Source organism: Coregonus clupeaformis, chromosome 30 (genome assembly GCF_020615455.1).
Source record: "Coregonus clupeaformis isolate EN_2021a chromosome 30, ASM2061545v1, whole genome shotgun sequence".
Taxonomy (NCBI): Eukaryota; Metazoa; Chordata; class Actinopteri; order Salmoniformes; family Salmonidae; genus Coregonus; species Coregonus clupeaformis.
In genome coordinates, this window is record NC_059221.1 from 40,758,752 (window position 1) to 40,778,775 (window position 20,024).

The 20,024-nt window shown below is 42.6% G+C and overlaps 2 protein-coding genes across 2 annotated transcripts in view; both read right to left on the bottom strand.

Annotated features, from left to right (window-relative positions):
* The window catches only part of LOC121546019 (peptidyl-prolyl cis-trans isomerase FKBP1A), a 10,416-nt gene extending 5,768 nt beyond the window's left edge, over nucleotides 1-4,648 (bottom strand). The window contains exons 1-2 of the mRNA XM_041856990.2: nucleotides 4,030-4,648; nucleotides 3,800-3,847 (exon numbers count right to left, since the gene is read on the bottom strand). Coding sequence (XP_041712924.1) covers nucleotides 3,800-3,847; nucleotides 4,030-4,066 — 85 coding nt within the window. The 5' untranslated portion in view covers nucleotides 4,067-4,648. The remainder of the gene's footprint in view (nucleotides 1-3,799; nucleotides 3,848-4,029) is intronic.
* A 239-nt stretch (nucleotides 4,649-4,887) lies between these two features.
* Nucleotides 4,888-18,079, bottom strand: LOC121546020 (sodium-dependent lysophosphatidylcholine symporter 1). The gene is made up of 14 exons (XM_041856991.2): nucleotides 17,768-18,079; nucleotides 17,532-17,651; nucleotides 15,939-16,063; nucleotides 15,665-15,797; nucleotides 14,553-14,631; nucleotides 9,858-10,045; nucleotides 9,428-9,518; nucleotides 9,194-9,315; nucleotides 8,745-8,828; nucleotides 8,568-8,651; nucleotides 8,339-8,451; nucleotides 6,064-6,207; nucleotides 5,637-5,813; nucleotides 4,888-5,253 (listed from the first exon to the last, which is right to left on the bottom strand). The coding sequence occupies exons 1-14, from the start codon at nucleotides 17,852-17,854 to the stop codon at nucleotides 5,181-5,183; spliced, it is 1,620 nt and encodes a 539-aa protein (XP_041712925.1). The 5' UTR covers nucleotides 17,855-18,079; the 3' UTR covers nucleotides 4,888-5,180.
* Between the last annotated feature and the right edge of the window lie 1,945 nt (nucleotides 18,080-20,024).

The window sequence follows — 20,024 nt, forward strand, 5'->3', positions numbered from 1 at the left end:
GAGCAGATTGTGCAAATAGGAGACTTATCATTACATGAGGGCAGTGGCGTGTATTCATTGATGCCAAGGGAAGCCAGGCTTCCCCAAAATATTTGACCAATAAAAAAAGAAAATGTACAGTGCCAGTCAAAAGTTTGAACACACCTACTCATTCCAGGGTTCTTCTTTATTTTTACTATTTTCTACATTGTAGAATAATAGTGAAGACATCAAAACTATGAAAAAACACATATGGAATCATGTAGTAACCAAAAAAAGTGTTAAACAAACCTAAATATATTTTATATTTGAGATTCCTCAAAGTAGCCACCCTTTGCCTTGATGACAGCTTTGTACACTCTTGGCATTCTCTCAACCAGCTTCATGAGGTACTCACCTGGAATGCATTTAAATTAACAGGTGTGCCTTCTTAAAGGTTAATTTGTGGAATTTCTTTCCTTCTTAATGCGTTTGAGCCAGTCAGTTGTGTTGTGACAAGGTAGGGGGGTATACAGAAGATAGCCCCATTTGGTAAAAGACCAAGTCCATCTTATGGCAAGAACAGCTCAAATAAGCAAAGAGAAACGACAGTCCATCATTACTTTAAGACATGAAGGTCAGTCAATATGGAACATTTCAATAACTTTTAACGTTTCTTCAAGTGCAGTCGCAAAAACCATCAAGCACTAGGATGAAACTGGCTCTAATGAGGACCACCACAGGAAAGGAAGACCCAGTTACCTCTGCGGCAGAGGAAAAGTTCATTAGAGTTACCAGCCTTAGAAATTGCAGCCCAAATAACTGCTTCACAGAGTTCAAGTAACAGACACATCACAACATCAACTGTTCAGAGGAGTGCGTGAATCAGGCCTTCATGGTCGAATTGCTGCAAAGAAACCAGTACTAAAGGACACCAATAATAAGAAGAGACTTGCTTGGGCCAAGAAACAAGCAATGGACATTAGACCGGTGGAAATCTGTCCTTTGGTCTGATAAGTCCAAATTTGAGATTTTTTGTTCCAACAACCGTGTCATTGTGAGACGCAGAGTAGATGAAAGGATGATCTCCGCATTTGTGGTTCCCACCGTGAAGCATGGAGGAGGAGGTGTGATGGTGCTTTGCTGATGTCTGTGATTTATTTAGAATTCAAGGCACACTTAACCAGCATGGCTACCACAGCATTATGCAGCGATTTGCCATCCCATCTGGTTTGCGCTTAGTGAGACTATCATTTGTTTTTCAACAGGATAATGACCCAACACACCTCCAGGCTGTGTAAGGGCTATTTGACCAAGAAGGAGAGTGATGGAGTGCTGCATCAGATGACCTGGCCTCCACAATCACCTGAGCAGGTGAAGCTGGTTGAGAGAATGCCAAGAGTGTGCAAAGCTGTCATCAAGGCAAAGGATGGCTACTTTTGAAGAATCTAAAATATATTTTGATTTGTTTAACACTTTTTTGGTTACTACATGATTCCATATGTGTTATTTCATAGTTTTGATTTCACTATTATTCTACAATGTAGAAAATTGTAAAAAATAAAGAAAAACCCTTGAATGAGTAGGTGTGACTGGTACTGTATAAAATAATTGATCTTTCATCTCTCTGTGTTTCCATAATTTCCCTTAAATTCGCAAGTGGCTGAATCTCACCGGAGAAATCATCTGAGCGAGGGAAACAGCACCCCTCTGACTCAGTTTGTGTAGCCCATGTATCTGTTGCTGTCTGGACCAAAAGAGTATGACATGTTGCCGGCGTAGCATTTGATTGATTGATTGATGCCAGCAAGCATTTGGCCTCCCTTAATAATAAAAAAAGCTGAGCTTAACTGTGGGTTGTCCTGGCGCAGCAAAATGTCCCCCAAGGGAGGCCAGTTTGGATTTGGCTTCACACCAATCAAATTGCATCCAAAGCAAAACTTCATTGTCAGACAAACTTGTCTCTTTCTGGTCTGCTTGTGTTGTTGTCCTGCAGTAGCTAGCCTGCTACATCTGCTCTTTCGTAAATCATGGATGGTGATGGGGATTTGGACCCAGGCCAATGATTATGATGGTGAATCTGATCTAACCATAAATTCATATATTGAGCCGCTGGCCTGAGACAATTAAAATTCAACATGTAGCCTAGTAGGCTCACGTTAACTAGCTAGCTAACTTAGCTGGTTCATTATTTCCCATGCGAGGCAGTTAGGCTAGCAAGCGTTTTAGCTAGGTAGCCTATGAAAACTAAAACTAAAAGCGTACTGAATGACAGAGCCATAGACCGTTTTGCCAACATCAGAGAGAGGAGGATGGCATTGGCTTTCAACTAGTCTACAACTATGGTGAGTCAACGTTTTTTTTTTTTACTTGCGCGCACACACACACCCACACATAAATCTGTACCATGGACAGTCACATGATATTTAGCAACATTGATTGGACTCAATTGTTTTTGGTATCTTTAAGTTCGTTTTCATTGTATTATAGCCTAGTTGATTTAATGATGTTTAAGTTGAAATGGTGCTGGAATAGAGGAGGCAGGGCTCCTGTTGTCTTTGAGCAGACTTGCGGTAACTCAGTGGTTTTAAATCAGTAGTTGTTCAGTAAACTGTAGAAAACATTAACTCGATGGACCATGCTGTAGGTCATTTAACTGTTTGTTACATGCAATATTTGCTTTGTGGTCACCGGACAGATGCTGCTCTCTGGTTTTATGATGAAACAAGTGTATGTGTAGTTGAATTTATTCCGCCACTGTGTGACTGTTGTCTTTCTGTTGTCTCGGCCTTATTGTATATCAGGGTGGTGTATAAAGGAATGGGTTACAGAGCAAACAATGCAATTATCACAACATAGGTTGTAATATGGCTTTTTTTTACTGGCTTGGCTTCCCCAGTGATTTAACCCAGGCACCCGCTACTGCATGAGGGTACAGTTCACACATGAATAACAGGAATATAGAATTTCAGACAGGATGGAAAATCAAAGTGGAGAAAAAACTATTGTTGCTATAGCAAACATGTAGAATCTTTCCAGTGGCATAAATGTTTTGTGTATGCATGAATCTGAGTATAATACAAGTTACATGATAATACAATAACGGTGTTAGGGCTACAATAGCAGCTCTCCTACAACAAGAGAGCTGACAATTGAATAGTCTCAATCGTATGAGAACATGGAGAAAGGCAATGCCAATGTAATTGAAAAATACACCAACCCCCTGCACCTATTACAATAATACACTAACTCATTAGTAAACAATTAAAACGAAACGAGAAATCATTAGACACCAGACAGCAATACTCAGTTATATCCAACGTCACCAATCCCCTCAACTTCAACAAAGGCAGCGTATCAGACAGGGTTTAAATCCCTCGCTGTCTTGTCCATCTGTCTCGACCTCGGATTGAACCCTGCCTCTGCCGACGTCTGAACGCTTTCAAGACAGACACATTGATGTTATATTACCATACTATAATCATCTATGAAGTGACCCGCGGCAACATTGTAACAAAGTAGTCTTGACTTCGCACGCGACGTTACAACGTTAACAATGTAGTTATAACTGCATTCCAATACTAAGAAGCAGCCTCCCTTGTACAGAAAGCTGTAACGCAACACATTGTTGGGTGGTCAGAGCTACAGGTGTGCAATTGCATCCGAATGAAATTCCCCTGAATTAAAATATAGCTATTGAGACAAAAATGCACCCAATCGCCAAGGTTACTGACACTAATATGCGGCCTATCAAAAATATGAATTAATCTTGAGATTTGGGGGGAATTTGCATTGGTGCATGCATACATACAGACACTGTAAATTAATCTCCCAAACTCACCAACATAATGCACCACACACGTCTGTCCTTTTTTAGGGAAGGTCCTTCCTGTGGGAGAAAAAGCGCATAGAAAAACAGAATAACGCGGGCATCAAAAGACGATGTGACGCTAAAACAGGATAACGGCATGAGCAAACGATGAGAAGCTGCATTTTTGTATGGACATTAAAATGAATGAACGGAAATCCATCAGAAATCTTGAGCGAAAGATATGCATGAAAATATTTTACCATCGCCCGGGGTTATTGTCTCAATTTCTACTCCCATTTTGTTCGTTAATATCCCTCCACCCTACCAAGAGACTATCTTCCTGCAATCTGCTATTTCAACGACTGTAGTCATCTGTCTCCGTGCAGCCGGCGTCTACCACGTGATGTGAATGTAGCGGTTACGCCGAAAAAAGTGGGAGTGTTCGTCACATTTTCAGCAAGCTTTTTTAAAATTCTGTTCATAAATAGTAACAATGTAATAACAATGTACGCACCATTAAACGATCTCGAGGTGTTTTTTCTTTGCTCTGTTGGATGTAAGATTTACCTTCACCATTTATTTATTTTAAAATAACTGATCTGTAATGCAGCATCAGCATCCCAGACTAGAGTAGAACCTAGGCCTACTGTATACTAGGTTAAAATACTTCTAATAAAATGTTGAACTTGATCCCTTTGAATATAAATGGTTTATGGTTTATGGTTTATTACAAGCATGCAAATATCTTACTCTCAGGCCTTTACATCTGGTGAACAGTACTGGACACCAGTGGCTCCCAACCAGGGGTACTAGTAGGACCCCTTGGGGGTACTTGGCCTATTCACAGGGGAGTACTTGAGAAGACTCATGAGACCCATAGGCTTACTGGTCAAACGCACATGAGGGGGTACTTCAGGGGTACTCCAGGCAGAGCAAAATTCAGTTGGTGGTACAGTAACCGAAAAAGGTTGGGAACCACTGCGTACACAACAGTTATTACAATAATAATAATAACATGCCATTTAGCAGACGCTTTTATCCAAAGCGACTTACAGTCATGCGTGCATACATTTTTTTTTGTGTATGGGTGGTCCCGGGGATCGAACCCACTACCTTGGCGTTACAAGCGCCGTGCTCTACCAGCTGAGCTACAGAGGACCACGATGGTTGGATAAGAAAACACACACATGCAAAGATTCATTATATAGGCTGAGTCAAGTGTCTGTGTTTCGGCCTGTGAGCATGACAGTCATCTTCCATGGCATACATCATCTTCCATGGCATACACACATGCGAGCTGCTGTGAATCACAGTAACTCAATAGGCAGCAGTTTCCTAGCATGGTGCCAGATGAGGTGTGAACAGTCATGCACCATGTCAGACAAAGACACTGACTGACGGAAGCTTCCAGTTAGTCAGGCTGGCTGTGTGTGAGAGGAGCCTCCAATCGCACTGCGTTCATTACTTGGCATCCATCCACTTTCCTGTAAAGACCAATATGACTTTGTAAGTGAAACAATGTAATAGAATTATCAGGAAAGCACACCCTCAAGTAGTCAAAATATGCTAACATCAATCTTAATTTTTTTTTTTAAAGTAAATATATTATGATATCATTCTAGCACATTTTTATGAATCAGACCGCACGCGGGCTGTGTGGGTAGCATGTTAGCAAGTAAGCATGTCACAGTACCATGCGCACTTGACCAATAAACTCTAATTTGATTCGTGAGAAAAACAAAAGTAGACAGCCACAGTTATCTACCACTAGGTGTCAGTCTAGCATACAATTAGATCAACCGAAGTTAATCCAAGTCATGTAGATCCACTGTAGAGTATTTGGACTATCAACTGGATGGAAACTCACTCTGCTTCCTGCAGTTCCCTGTGGATCTGCCGGCGCCTCTCCTCGTTGATGGGGTAGAAATAAAAGAGCACCAAACCAACGAGGAGGAGGACGATGGGCACAGGGGCGAACAGGGCCCGCAACGCTGTGATCACAGCTGGGTTTTGCCTGCAGGCCCCAGGTTTATACCCTGCAAAGCTAAGGGTGGGACAGGAGGGTTACACTCAGTAGACAAGCAGTTACAGAAGGAAACTCCTCTGAAAGTGCTTCCGCACTACAGCTAGAGATGGTTATACTGTATGCAGTATGAAAAACATAAGATGTGACAAAGCTCTAAACAGCACCCAATGAAGAGTAATGTTGATGTAAATAAATCCATACATGATTCAATTTATATTTGTATCAATACTTAGATTCTAGTCTCCAATCCCTTGCAGGTGGAACTCACTGTAATGCCAGAGTGGAGATGCCCACAGACATCCCCCCTCCAAACTTGTTGAAGAAAACATAGCAGGAGTAAAACATGGGCTCCAGGTCTGTACTGGTGGGATTCTTCACCTTGAAGTCATCAACTACATCCGGCAGCATAGACCTGCACACAGACAAGATGACAAGGTACTGTGTGAGAATGCGTTGTAGAATATTTCACTAAATAAATAACACATTTACTACTGTCCACTTCCTCTTCCATCTTTTATTAGATTAGGTCATAGTTGTAGTAAACACTGAGATGTATCTCAGCTCAGAGAGCATTGCAGACCATTTCCTAACTTTCCTCATGACTCATTAAGTCTTTTGGGAGGACTGCTTAGGGCGGTCTCCAATAGCTGTGGAAAAAGAAGAATCTCAGTGTGTGTGGGAGGGAAGCCCCAGTCCAGTGTGTGTGTGTGGGAGGGAAGCCCCAGTCCAGTGTGTGTGTGTGGGAGGGAAGCCCCAGTCCAGTGTGTGTGTGTGGGAGGGAAGCCCCAGTCCAGTGTGTGTGTGTGGGAGGGAAGCCCCAGTCCAGTGTGTGTGTGTGGGAGGGAAGCCCCCAGTCCAGTGTGTGTGTGTGGGAGGGAAGCCCCAGTCCAGTGTGTGTGTGTGGGGGAGGGAAGCCCCAGTCCAGTGTGTGTGTGTGGGAGGGAAGCCCCAGTCCAGTGTGTGTGTGTGGGAGGGAAGCCCCAGTCCAGTGTGTGTGTGTGGGAGGGAAGCCCCAGTCCAGTGTGTGTGTGTGTGTGTGTGTGTGGGAGGGAAGCCCCAGTCCAGTGTGTGTGTGTGTGTGTGTGGGAGGGAAGCCCCAGTCCAGTGTGTGTGTGTGTGTTTGTGGGAGGGAAGCCCCAGTCCAGTGTGTGTGTGTGTGTGTGTGGGAGGGAAGCCCCAGTCCAGTGTGTGTGTGTGTGTGTGTGTGGGAGGGAAGCCCCAGTCCAGTGTGTGTGTGTGTGTGGGGGGGGGGGGAAGCCCCAGTCCAGTGTGTGTGTGTGGGAGGGAGGGAAGCCCCAGTCCAGTGTGTTTGGGAGGAAGGGAAGCCCCAGTCCAGTTACCAGGGAGAGCAGGGCCATTATGATGGGATATACTGACCAAACTGTTTATGTAGTGGCTTTCAAGATAGAGAACTCTGGAGCAGTGTTTCCCCAACTCGGTCCTGGGGACCCCAAGGGGTGCACGTTTAGGTTTTTGCCCTAACACTATACAGCTGATTCAAATTAACATAGCTTGATGATTAGTTGATTATTTGAATCAGCTGTGTAGTGCTAGGGCAAAAACCAAAACGTGCACCCCTTGGGGACCCGAGAACTGAGGTGGGAAACCCTGCTCTAGAAGTTGTCTATCATCGTGATGAACTCAAGAGGTCAGAGCATAGTTCAGAGGACAAATGCAAGTTGTGGCTCCTTAATGAGATAGAGAAAGTTAAAACAGTATCATGCATATTCATATAACATTGTATTATTATGGGTGAAATAAAGGCATACAAGTTATGAACGCAACAGAAACTGTAACGATCTCAGTACGACAGACGCTGGGAGACAGGAAGCAAGTACAGGCTGATGATGTAATAAAGAAAAGACATGGAACAAAACACGGACAGCGTCTGGACCGGGGAAACGAAACAACAGCAATGCAGACACGGGGATCAAACTGGGAAACGGACAGATATAGAAGGGCCAATCAACAAAGTGAAGGAGTCCAGGTGAGTCCAATGAGCACTGATGTGCATAATGATGGTCTGAGCATATCAATGTGTTCTAATGGGCCATTGAACATGTAATGGTACTGTATCTCTACAGCTTGTTAATACTATCATTTTAGTCATCACTTTTATCGTGTTTTGACCTTCAGTGCATTCGGAAAGTATTCAGACCCCTTGACAAGCTTGTAGTGTCATACCCAAGAAGACTTGAGGCTGTAATCGCTGCCAAAGGTGCTTCGACAAAGTACTGAGTAAAGGGTCTGAATACTTATGTTAATGTGATATTTCAGGGTTTTTTTTTTTATATACATCTGCTAACATTTCTAAAAAACTGTTTTTGGTTTGTCATTATGGGGTATTGTGTGTAGACTGATGAGGGAAAAATGGTTATAATCCATTTTAGAATAAGGCTGTAACGTAACAAAATGTGGAAAAAGTTAAGGGGTCTGAATAATTTCGGAATGCACTGTGTATATATATATATATATATATATATATATATATATATATATATATATATATATATATATCATCACACACACACACACACACTCACCAGGGCAGCAGGTAGAGTGCCGATAGACTGGACCCAGATATGATGGACATAATGATGAAGACAGGCAGGTTGCTGCGTATGGACGCAATGATCACAAGGGCAGGTACATACATCTGAAAAAGGAGGAACAGACGGAGTGATAAAGGAAAGGTTAAAATGTAAAGGATCAATAATGAGCGATAGCGGGTGTAACATATGCATAACCATGTCCTTATAAAACTGAACTTACAGAGAGTCCTATGTAGAGCGTGGTCTTCTTCCCCAGTCTCAAAAGCAGTGTCTGCCATATGGGGATGGACAATGTGGCAGCTGTCTAGACAAGGATAGACACAAAAAGACACTCTTGTTACCTAAACCAATGCATGAACCTACTCTGAATGAGTGTCAATGTGGTTACTTTACTCACTAGCAGGATAAGGACGAGGTGTTGGAAGTAGGCCCCCAGACCTGCAGCATGGGTACAGAAGAGGGCAAAGTTTCCTTGAGCCATCTGGGCAATGTTGCCGTGACAGGAAAGAAAGAGAATAACTTAAGTCATCATCATCATCAACACGATAATCATTATCATCATCAACACGATAATCATTATCGTCATCAACACGATAATCATTATCGTCATCAACACGATAATCATTATCATCATCAACACGATAATCATTATCGTCATCAACACGATAATCATTATCATCATCAACACGATAATCATTATCATCATCAACACAATAATCATTATCATCATCAACACGATAATCATTATCGTCATCAACACGATAATCATTATCGTCATCAACACGATAATCATTATCATCATCATACACACAAAACACACAACCCAGAACCTGGGGCGACCCTCACCTGGAAGGCAAGCGAGGCAAAGAGAAACCCGAATACAAGTTTCACGTAGGGGGTGTGTCCCACCACCATCTTCATACCTGCCAGGTAGGGCATGCGGATCCGGCCCAGGGTACTGAGAGGAGCTGGGGGGGACAGTGAAAAAAATCATCACTAAACAGCCTGATGTCTCTCATACCCCAGTCCAATTTTAATGATTCTAAATTCGACAGAGCCCCTAAGAAACCTCATACTCACCCAACTGCTCCTTCACACCCAGGAAGAGCACAACACAGCACAGGAAATAGAGTCCCCCCAAAACTAAAGCAGCAAGCACATAAGCTCTCCTCTGAAGCCAAGACAGAAAATCACAAATTCATATCAATCAGCATCTATTAAGATACACAGCAACAAGCTCAGGGGGAAAACATCAAAAGATACTTATCAGTTCAGACAACATTATACTTCTTGTAATGACCAAAAATAGGGAAGTATATTTAACTGCAATGCTATTGCTGAATTTCTACAGTGCATGCAAAGACTAGTTGACAAGTTCTCTTTCACACTTCAGACATATTGCGGCAAGGAAGTGATGAAAAGTTGTCTTCTCTGCTACAGAGGAGTGTGACAGTGGGTATTGAAAGAGAGAGAGGAAGACTGTTGGGGTTATGGATATGATGGACCAAACCGTGTTCTGAAGGGTATCAGTGAGGGGCGAGGAGAAGTTCTGGATTAGGGGTGAGGAGAAGTTATGGAGGAAGGCCTCGCTGTAGTTCAGCTGGCTGCAGACTTGTGCACTCTTAGCATGGTACACCCCCACAATCTGACCCTGAATGGTTGCACCGGCCAGTGTTGCAAACACCTCCATCCCCATTCCTGAGTGAAGAGAAGAATTTAAGAGGATGGAGACATATACAATGAAAACATTGACATGGAGCAGTGTTTCCCAACCTGGGGTACCGGGAACCCTGGGGGTACTTGGCCTATCCACATGGGGTACCTGAGAAGACTCATGAGACCATAGGCTTACTGGTCAAATGCACATGAGGGGGTACTTCAAGGCTACTTTGGGCAGAGCAAAATTCAATTGGTGATACAGTAAGCGAAAAAGGGCGGGAACCACTGACATGTAGAACAGTGAAAAATAAACATATTTTACCTCAGGTGTTTTGGGGGTTAAAACCAAAGATGACTCATGCAGTAATACGTTATTTAAAAGGGCAACTCTACCACCTTTTAACCTATTTTTCATTATCTCCAGCACAATATCAGTGTCAACATATGTGAAAACGGTGCATTTCTACGTTTTGTAGAAAAAATATATAAAACACACTACACGTGCCAATTAAACTATTGATGGTTGCTAGGCAGCGCCAGATAATCATCCTACTGCCAGTTCCAAACTTTGCTAGGCATGTCACTTTTACCATCTCTTCGTACAGTCAACCACTAAGCATGCACTGTTTTCTTAACCACAACTGGATGGAGCCATAAATAATTACCGTGGGAATAAATATCATTGAATGATTAAAGTAGGCTAAAGCAATTGAAGGCATCTATCAAAATGTTGTTTACTGAAACTCCCAAAGTCATCCAATCGTTGTAATAGTCTACCCGCGTGTGGTCAAGATCATTTCAGCATCGTTTACTTTGAGACAATGCCGTGGGGTCTCATCTTGATAAATCAATCAATGTTTTCACTGAATCTCCGTTTGGATATTGGTTAGGCTACAATTAGGCTGTGGAAATGTTATTTAAGTTCAGGTGAAGCTGCTCATGATCATCTTGTCTAGTTGGCCCATTTATTAGAACATTTTGCCTGCATGTTGTGTAGTTTAACAAGTGGATTATTTCACATTCCCTTAGTAGCCTAGGCCTACCCCTGACCAAAAGCCTGCGACTTCACTGACTTGTCTCAATCATCAATGTGATTTTGTTTCACTAGATCTCCATCTGTATAGAGGCTTTGGTTTATTGGTTTCTGGCTGGGGAAATAAGTGGAGGTGGTATAGCTCATCTATCACTGATCCGAAACCTTTAGCATGCAATAATGCAGCCTAAAATCACGTGTAGGCATATTATTTTGCTCGATTACGTATAGGCAACTCTAAAAGCAGGTGGAGGTTGTGAAATATGAACGCTAGAATCGCATGATTTTCAAAATAGGATTGCTATTATTTTCTATCGGGATCATGATAGCTCCCTAACAAAGTGGAGTGAGGGTAGGAAAGAGAGGAAACGTGGATCAAGAAAGCATGGGTTTGGGCTGTTTCAAAAGATCACTTTTTTATATGACACGTTCCCGTGACACAAGTGGGAAAAATATTATTTCTATTTTATTCTGTTATATTCCACTATATTCTTACTACAAAATATACTGTATGTGTGTTGACTGCGATCGGGGTAGGTGTGTCTTGTCTGTGTAATGAACAAAATAGTGAACTATTGATTTCATTCATTTGGATGTAACATAATTAAACTCAAAATCTGCCATTCAATAGTTTAGAAAATACATTTTATTTGTTTTATAATGTTTCTTAGTACCTGCCTAAACAAATTAATAATGGATGTTTTTGATGGTGTATATTCAATGGATTTATTCAAATAGACGCCCACCACTAGGTCTACGCATGCCAACGGAGGTATAAAAAGGCTAATGTATAAAGGGCTTCACGCTGCTTGCTTAGCGAGCGCCACTTCCTCCCGATTCATTTACATTTACATTTTAACATTTTAGTCATTTAGCAGACGCTCTTATCCAGAGCGACTTACAGGAGCAATTAGGGTTAAGTGCCTTGCTCAAGGGCACATTTACGTCATTTAGCAGAAGCTCTTATCCAGAGCGACTTACAAATTGGTGCATTCACCCTATAGCCAGTGGGAAAACCACTTTACACTTCTTTTTTTGGGGGGGGGGTAGAAGGATTACTTTATCCTATCCCAGGTATTCCTTAAAGATTCGGCCCATACCTGGCGCAAACTCGGGACCTCTGCCTCATAAACACACTCGATCGTCCTCCCTCAAGCGTCTTAGCCGATCGTGCCACCTCAAAAGCTAGCTAATGAGGCGAAGCAAGCAGGACATTTCAGGCTGAGGAGTGAGTTTCACACATCCCCATGTGTTACATTCACCCCTCAAACTTACTCAACAGAGACTCCAGCGTTGAGCTGAGCGCAACTGTAGATCCGGGTCACGGGACCACTGTAAAGGATGTCACACTGCTTGCTTAGCGATATGGGGTGTTGCCGAGTCCTCAGGCAAAATGAGTATTGTTACGGATATGGATAATTTTCCGAATACTATTATGACAAGTATTTTTTAGTAATTATCCGTGATAGGAAAAAAATAATTTTCAGCTGCCAGCACGCATCTCTCTTTCACTCAAACAGTGTGAAGCGCTGTGTGCTCTAAACAACTATTGGCTAAATCTTCTGTCTGTAAAGAAATGGGCGGGGGATCGTTTGAGCCTGCTGCAATGATTGGATTAGAACAAGCCGCTCTCCATCTGATTTCATTTCACCGGACAGAAACATGCGCAGCTGTTTCACTCAGTCACTTGTCTCAGGGCACAAGTCTACCTACCCTTCTCCAAACATCTTGTACATCAGAATCCGTAGCTAGTCATTGGTGTTCAATCTAGTATAATTATTCCATTGCTGGCGTTATGTCCTGATCCAAGCCCATATTTCTTGCTATTATTATTATTTCTTCTTGCCCAAGCATGTTTACCGAGCGACAGATCATTAGAAAATAAAATTGCAAATGTAGATAGTTTATTTTGATTGTACAAATGTTGTGGCATAAGTGTCGGGAGAGAAAGTTGTTGCTCCTCTCGAAAGTGAAACAATACATGGGTCAAGTGAATTAGCCTACCTTCATCTACATCTGTGTCTGGAGTAAATGCAGGCAGTAGTAGCCAGCCATGCATTAGGCTATTTATTAGCCTATTTCGTTGATAATTCAATAGGACTATGTAAGTAAATAATGTGCATTGTCATCTGTCAGGGTCATTTACCTTTGAACAATGTGTGTGAATGAGTGAAGGAACTGTTGATAATGATGTACCCTGAGATGCACTCTGAGTGATAGAGCAGTAATGAAGGAACATATAATGATGTACTCTGAGTGATAGAGCAGTAATGTTAGTGAAGGAACATAACGATGTGCTCTGAGGGATAGAGCAGTAATGTTAGTGAAGGAACATAACGATGTGCTCTGAGATGCACTCTGAGGGATAGCGCAGTAATGTGCACTTGAGGTATAGGTTTTACCGGCATTTAAAGCACACTTCCGGGTTTCCCGATCATGAGTCGATCCGATTACGAGTATGAAGTGTGATCAAACGGATACAGTTACGACGAGATCGCCACACCCCTACTTAGCGAGTACCACTTCCTCCCGATTCGGCCCATACCTGGTGCGAACTCGGAACCTCTGCCTCACAAACACACGCGATCGTCCTCCCTCAAGCGTCTTAGCCGATCACGCCACCTCAAAAGCTAGCTAATGAGGCGACGCAAGCAGGACATTTCAGGCTGAGGAGGAAGTTTCACACATCCCCCATGTGCTACATATGCAGTCAAGAATGTGGTAAAAATTCACCTGTTCATATAAACATTGCCCAATTTTCTTCACAGTCAAAATACTGTAAATCCTATGTGAAAGCAGTATGTGAGATTTGCGGTGACTTGGAAAAAAACGTCCTTTGGGCTAGAAACTAGTTGTAGGTTTTGGAAATCACTGTTTTTTTTACTTTTAATCCTACCCTGTGATGTCACAGAAGCATTTTTTAGGACCTTTCTTCTGATCTTTTAACCACATCAAAGAAACACTGCTGTTTTCACATACTGTATGTAGACACTCGTTTGGTGCTGGAGATGATGAATATGAGGTTGAAAAGTGGTAGAATTGCCCTTTAAGGCATACTGTCCATAGTCAGACTGAAATCAAGCCAGTCTTTTTATTATCTCTAATGCACACAATGCTTCCTCTTAAATTAGGCTTTTTTTACACTGAAGTTCAGGAAATGCGTCCATGTCTCTGACCATTGACCTGTTAACTTTAGTTTGCCCTCAGCCAACCCCACCTCCACAGCAGACAGTCAGTCACTGCCAGGAAACCAAACCCTCAACTGACATCTATTCTGGCCTGCCTACGTCTCCATAAAAATTATAATAGTGATAACCACTACATAAGCTACATCACAACTGGCGAGAACACTAGGAGTTCCAGCGATGGTTGTACTATCATCATTATTATATATGAATGTGTTTACTAATCATTTAATCCAGGAAGTTCTGCTAAAATAAAATAAAATCATATTTTCCAAGGGAGACCTGAAACAATATCTGATGAGTGATTTAACTCCAGAGGATGCCTTACTGTAGCCGGTGGCAGAGTCTCTGTCCTTCTGGTCTCCCCCCAGGAACATGTTGAGTGAGGAGTAGGGGACATGGTAACACTGGAGAGGGAAGAGATGGACTGTAACCACAGGAACAATGCACATAGAAGGGTAGAGTAGTTTGCTGTAACCATAGTTCTACTGTTAGGGCAGGGTGCACCTGAACATTGTAAGCACTGCTGGCAAATTAGGATGGATTGTGGCTAATAGCTTAGTAGTAGCCACGGAGGACCGAGCATGCCTCCATCTACATCGACAGGGCTGTAGTGGAGCAGGTCGAGAGCTTCAAGTTCCTCAGTGTCCACATCACTAAGGAATTGTCATGGTCCACACACACCAACACAGTCGTGAAGAGGGCACGACAACGCCTCTTCCCCCTCAGGAGGCTGAAAAGATTTGGAATGGGCCCTCAGATCCTCAAAATGTTTTACAGTTGCACCACTGAGAGCATCTTGACTGGCTGCATCACCGCTTGGTATGGAAACTGCTTGGCATCCGACCGCAAGGCGCTAGGGTAGTGCGTACGGCCCAGTACATCAATGGGGCCGAGCTCCCTGCCATCCAGAACCTCTATACCAGGCGGTGTCAGAGAAAGGCCCTAATAATTGTCAGACTCCAGCCACCGAAGTCATAGGTTGTTCTCTCTGCTACCGCACGACAAGCGATACTGATGCACAAAGTCTGGAACCAACAGGACCCTGAACAGCTTCTACCGCAAAGCCATAAGACTAAATAGTTAGTTAAATAGTTAACCAATAGCTACCCGGATTATCTTCATTGACGCTTTTTGCACTAACGCTGCTATTACTGTTTATAATATATCCTGTTGCCTAGTCACTTTATCCCTTCCTATATGTACATATCTACCTCAATTACCTCGTTCCCCTGCACATCGACTCAGTACTGGTACCCCGTGTATATAACCAAGTTATTGTTACTCATTGTGTATTTATTTATTGTGTTATTATTATTATTATTATTTAATTTTTTATTCTTTGCATCATTGGGAAGGGCCCGTAACTAAGTATTTCACTGTTAGTCTACACCCGTTGTTTATGAAGCATGTGACAAATACAGTTTGATTTGAGCTTACAGTCATGAAGGCGTCAAATAGGCAGCTCCAGATGAAGAACCAGAAGAAACTGGAGGAAGGAGACATGGCCTCCTGAGGCGTGAACCACATCATGATGTAGGCCAGGACACCCAGAGGCATGGAGAACACGATCCTGAGGGGTGGAAGGGAGGGAATATTACACATTATTTGAATGGTCAAATCATGGGCAGTTTGATCATAGGGGCGGTAACCTAAATCAGTGATGTGGTGTACTGAGAGATAATATGGGCCTTGCCCTTCTGAAGTCACTCACCAGGGGATGAGTTTGCCCATGCGTGTCCTACCACTCTTGGTGACCATATATCCCACCAGAGGGTCAGTGATGGCATCCCATGCTCGGCCAAGGAAGAGGATGAGAGATGCATAGAAGGCCCCCATCTAGAGGTGCAGTATAAAGAATCATTATTGGGTAGTGGTGGAGGTGGTGGGGTGGTTAAGGAATGTGCCTCTGTCCTGCGCTTTACTGTGAAAACATTGCCTGGCATTAATAGTATTCACTTCCAATGTAATGGAGGAGACGGTGTTGTTGCGTTATAGAGGAAGGCTGCTCTGTTGCACCATGGGATGAGGGCTGGGTGCAATACCACACCGATAAATAGACATAGCAAAAGCAGAACCTAACAGACACACTACCCTATTACCATCATGTGTGGGCTGTTTGGTTCCTCAGGACCGCAAGGGGTGTACGTTTTGGTTTTTACCATAGCACTACACAGCTGATTCAAATAATCAACTAATCATCAAGCTTTGATAATTTGAATCAGCTGTGTAGTGTTAGGGCAAAAACCTAAACGTGCACCAAGTTTGGGAAACACTGGTATAGTAGGTCTAAAGTAGTAGAATCTTACATTGAATTTCTAGAGGTACTAATGAGGGGTTTATAGCCAAGGCCACGCATAAAGGGGAAGTTATAAAATACATTTTGTTAAACAACTCAACAAAGTGCAGCTGACACCAAGAACTAAACTTCAGCCATGGTGTTCGAGGCAGATGGATTATTTTACTATTTTCTGCATTGTAAAAACAACTTTATTTGGAGAAGGGATGAGAGGTAAAGTATTTAGAAAAATATTTGCATTCCTACCACACCCTTGCAAAAACCCAGCACACACATCCTACAGGCATTACAAAACATGCTATAAGAATTGAACTGAGGACACTGTAGTGTATTAAGATTATGACTTAGTTAATGTTTTCAAGTGGAACCTGAGGGGATGTTTATTTAGGTTCAAAGAGAGCCGTTTTTAGGGTGACGCCCCAGGGAAGACAGGGGATTGGACAGTAAAGGGAGCAACCCATATTTTGGGGAAGATTATAAATATAGGCTAGAGACAAAAACGGCAGAGCAGACATTGCAATTTGGGAACCACTGCTCTCCGGATGATATATACATCTGTACACTTATGCTGAAATCTTGTGATATGAATAAAACTTATGATCAAGGCTCAGTATAAGCGGACTCCTTTGTTACAGCATAACTAGCAACATTTGACTCGACACAACAACACTATTCCAGTTAATTTAGGATAGTCTATAGAACAACAATATCAATAGATTAATACCATCCTTATTGATAATACTGATATTATAATCCTTATTATTAATATGGGTGGGCGGGGGAAGTAAATATTTTCTACAAAATTCCATCTCAGATCAATAGTTGAGATTAAACACCAATGTCAACGTGGTCCTCTGTAGCTCAGCTGGTAGAGCACGGCGCTTGTAACGCCAAGGTAGTGGGTTCGATCATGACTGTAAGTCGCTTTGGATAAAAGCGTCTGCTAAATGGCATATTATTATTATTATTATGTCATCGAGGCAGACCTCATCCGACCCAAGCACTGACCTGTACAACATCCAGCAGGAAAATCTGCAGGAAGAATCCTTTTGCATTGGCCGTCATCTGATAGGGCATGCCACCAACTGCATAACATATCTTCCTGGAGAGAGGAATGCCTCTGGTTTTCTGCAATAATATTACATGCTTTATTTAGCCTGATCAATTCACATTAGTCTGAAATTGGGTGTATACAAATTGAGAGATTGAGAAAGTGGACAAAATAACGGGCAAAATAACATTACCGGTGTAGCGTTTCCATCCTCCGCTGTAACCGACTCCCTTTTCTCCTCATGTGGTGACCCATTTCTGATCACAGTGGTATGTGCCATTCTCTCGTTCACAACTTCTAAATAACGGTTATTTTACGCGCTATGGTATTTTAGTAGTACGCGCTTTGAACTGCTGTAGGGTGAGAGGAGTGCCCCTGCATCGGTTTAAAGCAATATCAGCCAGTCCCCATTTTAGCTGTGATATTCAACACAGGATATTGATTCTTTTTCTTTCGGAAATATTGTGAAACCACACCAGTAACCACTCCTTGTTGAGATGACAACACCAACAGAAGGCTGATTATTATGGCTGGAGTACAACAGCTGCATACAAGAGATCCAACAACTAAAATAAAAAAATTAACGTTTTAATGGGCTTACCCTATAGAAATAGCACTGTAATGTATTGATAGACAAACAGCATTCCATATTTAAGCAGATTAGTTGACTGACTAGGCTAGGGTTCAAACCCAGGTCTCATCTGCACCAGAAGACCGTTAGCCTGCTGAGCTAAAGCCTAGTCGGTCCGGAGCCTGCTGGATTTCTGTTCAACTTGATAATGAATTGCACACAACTGGTGTCCCAGGTCTAAATCAATCCCTGATTAGAGGGGAAGAATGAAAAAATGCAGTGGAACTGGTTCGAGGTCCAGAGTTGAGTTTGAGGGGCCTAGGCATTAGCTTGGGGAGCTAACAATCACACAATCATGGGTCAATGAACCACCTCCATAACATTACCATATCATCAAAGACTGCCTTGTTGGTTAACAAAGTATGTAGATATTTTCGAGCATTGAGAAAACATAGAGCCCCAAAGTGTCATAATACCCAGAAACCTAGCGGTCAAACAGGGAAATGGTTAAAGTAAGGGCTGTGTTTCTTGTAGGCTTACCCTGGCGTGACGTTTTGATAACCGTGTAAATCTCTCTAGGACAAGGTATATTCGAATCAATTTATTCTCAGATTCAAAAATGCTAATTACATTTACGTCATTTAGCAGACGCTCTTATCCAGAGCGACTTACAGTTAGTGAGTGCATACATTTTTATTTTTTATACTGGAATCGAACCCACAACCCTGGCGTTGCAAATGCCATGCTCTACCAACTGAGCTACATCCCTGCCGGCCGTTCCCTCCCCTAACCTGGACGAATTGTGCGCCGCCCCATGGGTCTCCCGGTCGCGGCCAGCTACTACAGAGCCTGGATTCGAACCAGGATCTCTAGTGGCTACAGCTAGCACTGTGATGCAGTGCCTTAGACCACTGCGCCACTCGGGAGGATCAAAGTAGACATCATGCAACCGACAAATCCCTGCAGGCTCCTGCACGTCATCTCTAGCTGACACCTTTGCTAACAGGTATTGTGTCAATTTAAAACTTGCACAAGACAGTTCACAGAATTGTCCATTTAAAGAAATTTAGCCAATTTATGATTTATTACATTTAGTTAACATTAGACAGTTAATCCAGAGATTCTTACCTTTGCCTCGATTCGGCAGTCTCGTCTAGATCATCATGGAATTTGTAGTTCTTTATGATAGCCACATTAGCATTTCATGTTGGGGGAGGGGGTAAATACAGGCTAATATATTGATAAAAGTCACCTTGTCCTAGAGAGATTTACACGGTTCTCAAAACATCACGCCAGGGTAAGCCTACACGGAACACAGCCCTTGTTTTATGTGTTTCTAAAATTCCCTATGGGAAAAATGAATGGTGGAAAAACGATTGGAACCATTTCCCTGTTTAACCAGAGACAATGTCTTAAGCCTGCTCATTATAAATCCCACTTCCAGCCAGTGAGTTTTGGTGAGTTCTGGAGAGTTGTTTGATATCGTTGAAACTTGTTTCGCTATTGCAGAAATGTGGTAAGAGGTTAATGGGAAATGGTGGTGGGTAGTGCGGATGAAATGGAGGAAATTGAGAAAAAGTTGGTGAAGCAACAGCTGTGCTGGAATGCAAACAATATGGGTGTCAGTTCTGATGGTATGGAGCGGGAGGATGAGGGTCAAGGACCGGAATGGTCGGTAGTGGAAAGACACAGGAAGAAGAGAGATCATGATACAGAAAGACACAGGAAGAAGAGAGATCATGATACAGAAAGACACAGGAAGAAGAGAGATCATGATACAGAAAGACACAGGAAGAAGAGGGATCATGATACAGAAAGACACAGGAAGAAGAGAGATCATGATACAGAAAGACACAGGAAGAAGAGAGATCATGATACA